This window comes from Nematolebias whitei, chromosome 16 (assembly GCF_014905685.2).
Source record: "Nematolebias whitei isolate Nwh7 chromosome 16, NemWhi1, whole genome shotgun sequence".
NCBI lineage: Eukaryota > Metazoa > Chordata > Actinopteri > Cyprinodontiformes > Rivulidae > Nematolebias > Nematolebias whitei.
In genome coordinates, this window is record NC_056513.1 from 997056 (window position 1) to 1004202 (window position 7147).

The window sequence follows — 7147 nt, forward strand, 5'->3', positions numbered from 1 at the left end:
GACAGTGGTTTGGACATGTCCAGAGGAGGGACAGTGGTTTGGACATGTCCAGAGGAGGGACAGTGGTTTGGACATGTCCAGAGGAGGGACAGTGGGTATATTGGTAGAAGGATGTTAGAAATGCAGCTGCAGGAAAAAGACAAAGAGGAGACATGGAGGTAGTTGGAGTGAGGACAGAGGACACAGAGGACAGATGGTGGAGGAGTTCATCAACAGATGGTTTTCTGGTTTAAATTAGTTAAAAATGTCTGAAAATGTTTAATTTTATTGGCTGTAAAAATAAAGTTAGGTGAACCATCTCCATTCAAAAAGTCTGTGGTGAGTGTTCTTTGAAGCATTATGCTGAAATGAAGCTCAGGACTCGTTGAGATCCTGTTCCTCCTGCAGTCTCATGAAAACTGTCCAACAGACTGAAACACCCTGAAGTCCTGAAGTGAACGACTGCAGCCGATTACAACACATTTATTTCCTCAATAATAACTGTCTGTTCTCATCAACTATCTTTAGTTGATGAGAACAACTGATATTGCTACTATTGTAACCCCTTCGTTAATATTTTGACATTGAATTAGAACTATGACATTCAATCCAGATGTTTTCTCCAGTAATAGTTTGAAACATCTAACAGCACCAAGGCTTCTTTCCACAGAAAGACCTTTTCATTGCTAACCAACACTGAGCTTTGAATTTTTAGATATAATTACACATGAAGGAAAACAAAGCTCGTCTTCTGATGAGTCCAACGTTTCTGGCTGAACGCAGCGACAGTTAAGTAACCTGTCAGACGTGGCTTCATCAAACTCAGAGGAGCAAAGAACCGTCAGGATTTTTCTGTGTCACCGTGAGCTGCGCCCAGACTTTAATCAAGGGCAGCTCTGATTCTGAGCAACATCGAGGGTCAAACTGATCCGAGGAACATTTTAACTGAGAAAGAAAAAACAACAGCTTTGGTGTTTCGTGGCTCCACCGTTCCAACAGATGAAACATGAAGTGGATAACGAGGCCACGTCGTAAACAACACAAGACTAATGACAAATACTTTGTGATCATTTCATTTCTGTTCAAGCTCTTTGGCCCATGTGGGCTAAATGTGAGGCCTGGATTAAATCTACAAACTTTTAAAGTAAGTGTGAGGAAGCACTTCCTGTGAGCCATTCCTACATATTTACCACACCAGACCTAAATTAGTCATTAAAACCAAGTACTTACTTGTTGGGATCATAAAAGTCCATTGCACTTTTGACCTTGTTGTAAGCAGCGACCTTAAAGGGTACAATCTCCAGGGTGATGAGACCTGGAGCCATGGTGAGGACTTTGGCTCCATGAGTGGGCTCATAGAGGTCCTTTCCTGTCTCAGGGTGGGGCATGCCTGCAGGATCTCGACCAACAATATAGAAATTGGCACCAGCCACCATACGTGCTCTGCAGTGCCACTGGACCTGCGGCAAGAAGAAAAACCAGATGTAACTACGAAAGATGGACTGAACTTACCTTACCGACAGCTCCGTTACAACTAGGCTCCATTTATTGTGACACCATTAGTGAATATTTTTAACATTTCTTTCTTAAGTGCTGAAATTCCTGCAGAGTGGAAGGCTGCCGCTGGTCGCCCTCTCTTTAGGGGTGGGAGTCAGAGCCATGTTAACGGTTCCAGACTCATATCTGCACCTTACACATTACTTGAAGGTTTTAAATATTTTGCCCAGCACCCAGACTGGCTTTCATCTAGGACATGGTTGCATTACGGCCGCTCTGAAAGTTCTCCATGATCCAGCATCTGCACTGGACTCCAGACAGGACTGTGGATCAATACTCATTGATTTAGCAAAAGCTTTTGCCTCCGTTGATCCTTCCATCTCACTGAAGCACCTTGACCATGTTAGAATGTCAGGACAGCCACTAACATGGTTCAAACAGGTCGCAGCAGGTCAAGGCTGGCTCTCATGCTTCACAGTTTCTTCTGGTTATGTCAGGTGTACCCCAAGGCTCCATTATTGGCCCAATGCTTTTCTCCATATTTATAATTGATAGCTCACATTCTGTTAGTGAGGCCTCCATCCATTTATATGCCGATGACAATATTTTATATGATTTTGGTTCTACTCCAGATGAGGTTGTGAAGTCCTTTGCATGTGGTTTTCTTGAAATCCAGCAGATCTTTTCTGACTTATATTTGTACTTAAATGCCAAGAAAGCTACACTTATGTTGTTCGGTCATGGAGGAGAAACCACACCCACCTTGGTGGACTTCACCACTGTAAAGTGTGATACTGTAGAAGAGGTAACAGTTGCTGGTTATTCAGCTCCATATTTAACTCATCTGCTGGAACTGGCACCTGTTTGGAAGTACAACAGCCGATCCTCTCAGTATTTGTGGTTAACGATCTAAAGACCAAGTCTGGCTCTGCTGCTCCATCTCACTGGAAGTTGCTTCAAAAACTTTGGGTCTGACCTCACTGGTCTCAGTTTAAAGTTTTAAAATTTATTGAAAAGTTGTTTTTAAAGATACTTGTAAATGTTTTCAAGCTCAGTAATGTTGTCGTGTAACTTTGACAATGAACTTAATTAATTTGTGTTTCCTTGTTTGTAAAGGACTTCTATATTTCATGGTTTTTCCTAACTGTATTGTTTCCCATGACCCTACAAGGACCTGTTGGTGCTGCCAGGCCAGCTCTGTAAAGAACAATCTGTTCTTAGTGCCTGTGTCTGGTTAAATAAAGGTGAAATGAAACATACAACATCAACAACGCTAATAATGACACTCCAGCAAGGCGTTAATGCTCATCATGTAAACTTTAACTAGATCGGTTGATAATTAGAACTAAATCTAAATACAACAGATTCTGATTTTTGACCAATTTATGGAGAAATAAATGAAAACAGAGATTATTAACATCTGTCCTGAGTTGACAACTGTAATCGTAGAAGACCATGTGGAGCCACAAACCTCAGAAAACACAGACTGCACTCTGGGACCGACACATCTGGACACAGTTGCATCTTAAGCAGTTTGCCAATAAACACAAACATGTCTTAAGTAATGCTTAGTAACAGTTTAAAATCCTATAAAAGGTCAAATCTACAAAAAGTATAAGGTAAACTAGAATAAAAAACAAAATCCTTAAGAAACAACTAATTAAAAATGTTATCTGTAGTAGTCCCTCGCTACTTCGTGGTTCGTTTTTTGCAGACTTGCTCTATCGCGGTTTTTAAATAAGATTGGACATGACACACAGCTGGCTGACTGATGGATGAGCCGCACGATCGTAATGGGATTTTTATTTTAAATCAATTATTTTAAATTATTTAGCACCTGCTGCACCTTTGTGAAGCCCACAATGCAGGATAAGCTTCCTCCTGCAGCTGATCAGCTGATCTCCATGCAGAGCGGAGAAGTGGGCGTGGCCGAGAGCGCTTGCAGGTGGCTGAGAGCAGCGGAGGCAGAGAGCTGAAGTCATGACATGCTGTCTCTTTTAGAGCGTTTAGAGTTTAGAAACATTGTTTAGAATGTTTCAAGAGTGTGGGAAGAGTTTTAAACACATAATAAACTAATACTTTATTTGTACTACTGTCCCTACTTGGCAGTTTTTCACTTATCGCGGGGCTTCAGGGTACGGCTGCCCCATGATAAACGGGGACTACTGTAGATTTTTTTAAATTTTTTATAGCTTTCCAGAACTAAAGGACGTAGTGTTAGCCGATAAGCCTCCAAAACAGCACTTTAACTTACCCTGAACACGAAGGAGTTTTATTTTCCTGTTAAGAATTATTGTTAAATCTACAAAAAAAGTTTGTGCTCCTTTATTTCTGTTTTTCAGATATCTGGTTGTTACATTAAACTTAAAAAATACAGTGATTTTAATTCTAGTCTCGACGCCTTGCTTCAGATGAATGTGTCAAAGTGATCATCGTATAACTGGAGCGGCACATTGTTGTGAATGGTGAACAAGGGGAGGGGCTGTGCTCTAAATCCACCGTTCCCAGTTAGAAACTGATCACATTCACAGCCCAACATCCAACAATGTGTTTCCAATGATTTGCACCACAGCTTTCCTATTAGCATAAGTGAATGATTGAGTCCACGTTCCACCAGCACGCTCGGCAGGAGCAGACTAAACAAGCGCCTCAGGACAGCCGTCTCTGTCCTGTCCACTGTCACTCAACGACTTTCAGACAGTTGGAGACACTTTTCTGCCCTGAGTCAGCCATCGTGCTTCACAGCTGCACCTCAGTTTGCTCAGCGGCAGCCCTGATCGTCGTTACCTCAGTCGGCCCCGCGTACATCATGGGCGAGGGGAAAATGGCCACGATAGTTGAGTCCGAGTCCAGAACGCCCTCCTCCAGCACTGCGGCGTGCTGCTTCATCCTCCAGTGCAGCGGCACGTCATCATCTTTGGTCCAACCCCCCAGCGGGTGCAGCAGCAGGACAGGCCGGCGGTAACCTCGCTCAATGAGACGCTTGTGGGTGTCCTGCATGAGGAGGGCGTGGCCGTTATGGACCGGGTTCCGAAGCTGAAAGGCGAACACAGCATCTGAAACACAGACGACACAAAACAGGTGTTAAAACGATCTCCCCAGCGCCTGAAGAAGCAAACGGCCTGAACCCAAAGGTCGTCCCGCAGCTGAAGGCCGACTCAGAATCATTATGAACGCCAAACTTTAGCTTTTTATTCTGGGACACCCCCACAGTCACTCAAGCTCTTTCTTTCTTCAGTCTAGAAAATAAAATGAGGCGGTTTATAAAAGCGTGACTCGGTTTCCCGTTGGTTGAAGATCACATGACCTTCATGGTGCTCATTTAGAAATTAAGGAACTTGTGTCTCCATACCAGCGTTCATTTCTTTAAACTTCTGCTTGAGCTCAGTGGGTGTCAGTCGGTACTGGTCAAGCCCATCGTTCCAGTAGATCCTGTCCAGAACCTGCAGGTCGCCCCCGACCAGCCAGTCCCCACTTTCCATCACCATCTGGAACAGAAGCAAAAGAATTCATGGCGAGCCTGTCCTGCAGCAGCTTCCTGTTTGCTCTACGAGAACACGTCTTCCACCAGTTCATGAATCCCACACGTACTCAGTATTACATATTGCAGAGATAAACTTTGTTGCTCAGGTTCCAGTGAATGATTCGGACCCAGCTGACAGAATGAGTCAGTGACGTATCTTCATTATTAGTTTTACATTTTCCAGAAGCTTCAAAATGAAATGCAGTTTGTTGAAATTTGTCAGTTTTTGCTGGTTTGAAGACGTTTTTATTTTGTACAGAATGATGTCATTGGCAATTCTAGCTGTATATTCAAAGATGTCAAATGTTATACGAAGGGATTTACTGGTATTCTGGCTGCCAGCCACAAGAAAAGGTCTATTTCAAAGGAAACTAGAGAAGTTGCATTTCCTGCAAAAATGCAGTGTGAATGCTTATTGCTGAAGAACTTGCTGAAAAACAGCTGAAAGTAGCCAAAAACATGCTGACATGCAGCTAAGTTACAAGAACAAGCCTTCATTAGCTGAAGAAAGCAGAACAAACACATTTTTGATGAATTAGGTATAAATTAGCAGAAATTAGCACAAAAATTAGCTAAAAAAAAGCTGAAATTAGCAAAAAATAGCAAAAAAGTAGTTGAAAAGGCATAAAGAAGCTTAAACTAAAGAAGGAAGCAGAAAGAGACGAAATGAGCTAAAAAATGTGGAATTAGCTGAAAAAGCTAAAATTAGCATAAAAACAGCTAAAAAGTAGCTGAAATAATAGAAAACGCTGCAACTTGCAGAAAGAAGCATAACAAGCTGAAATTAGCAGAAACATTTTAACTCAATTCAATTCAGTTTATTTATGTAGTGACAAGTCACATCAAATGTCAAGTAGCAGAAATTACCACAAAAATCTTGAATTTATCAGAAAACGGCTGAAATTATCTAAAAATACTCAAGAAAGTAGCTGAAAAGGTAGAACAAGCTTAAATTAACGGAAGAAAGTAGAAAGAACATCTTTGCCCAATAAGGCTGAAAGAAGCAGAAATTAGTCTAAAGAAGTAGAAATTATCTGAAAAAAGCTAAAATTAGCAACAACAACAAAAAAAAAAAAACAGCTGAAAAGAAGCTAAAAAAGCAGAAGCTTGAATTACCAGAAGTGGAGAAAGCGCATTTTAGCTGAATTGGGCTGAAAAAATATGAAATGAGTGCAACAATTGTGAAATTAGCTGAAAAAGCTCAAATTTGCATAAAACAGCTAAATGGTAGCTGAAATAATAGAAAAAGCTGAAACGCATAAAAAGCTGAAATTAGCAGAAATAAGGTAGAATAAGCACAAAAATGTTCTAGTTAGTAGAAAGAATCAGAAAGAAACACAATACAGCTGAAGAATACAGCTGAAAGTAGCTGAAAACAGTTGAAATTAGCAGCAGGAAGCTGAAAGAAGCTGAAGCAGAACAAAATGTGAAAGCAGCAGTAAAAGGTTGTAAACAGAGCTAAAGATATGAAGGAGGTAAAATGAGCTCAGTTCATTTTCTGTGAGAAGAAAATGGCAGACAAGGCTAAATATTTCAAAAAGCTAAAGCTGCAACAAAACCAAAAGTCACCGCAGGATTGTCCTGAAAGAGCCGAACGTTTTGATGAAACAGCTGAAAACTGCAGGATGAGAACTGCGCCGAAAAATATACGGAAGAAAAATGAATCAGAATAGTGTGAATGCTGCAGAAACATTCTCACTTTTATAAAAGAATTATAAGACAAACGATGATTTCTGTTAGAAAAATGATTAAAAGGTAAATTAGGAAAATCATTTTTTGTTATAGATACTGAGATTATTAGATGATGTTTTTACACAAAACTCAACTGAAACGCAGAGATTCAGGTCAAAAGTGACTAATACAACAGTATAATAACATTAATAAGAGTAATAAAACATTAATATTATTATACTGTTATATTCATAACAGTAATACAATATTAACATAACAGTATATTAACATTAATATAACAGTATAAATAGCATTAATAACAATTATATAACATTAATATAACAGTATAACATTAATAAAGTAATATAACATTATTATAACAGTATAATACCATTATTAACAGTAATATAACAATAACACAACATTATATTAACATTAATATAACAGTATAACAGTAATAACAGCAATATACCATTA

General features: G+C 39.9%; 1 protein-coding gene across 1 annotated transcript in view; it reads right to left on the reverse strand.

Moving 5' to 3' along the window:
* Positions 1-7147, reverse strand: part of papss1 (3'-phosphoadenosine 5'-phosphosulfate synthase 1) — a 30754-nt gene that overhangs the window by 1857 nt on the left and 21750 nt on the right. Inside the window, exons 9-11 of the mRNA XM_037690030.1 lie at positions 4829-4964; positions 4264-4532; positions 1210-1439 (exon numbers count right to left, since the gene is read on the reverse strand). Coding sequence (XP_037545958.1) covers positions 1210-1439; positions 4264-4532; positions 4829-4964 — 635 coding nt within the window. The remainder of the gene's footprint in view (positions 1-1209; positions 1440-4263; positions 4533-4828; positions 4965-7147) is intronic.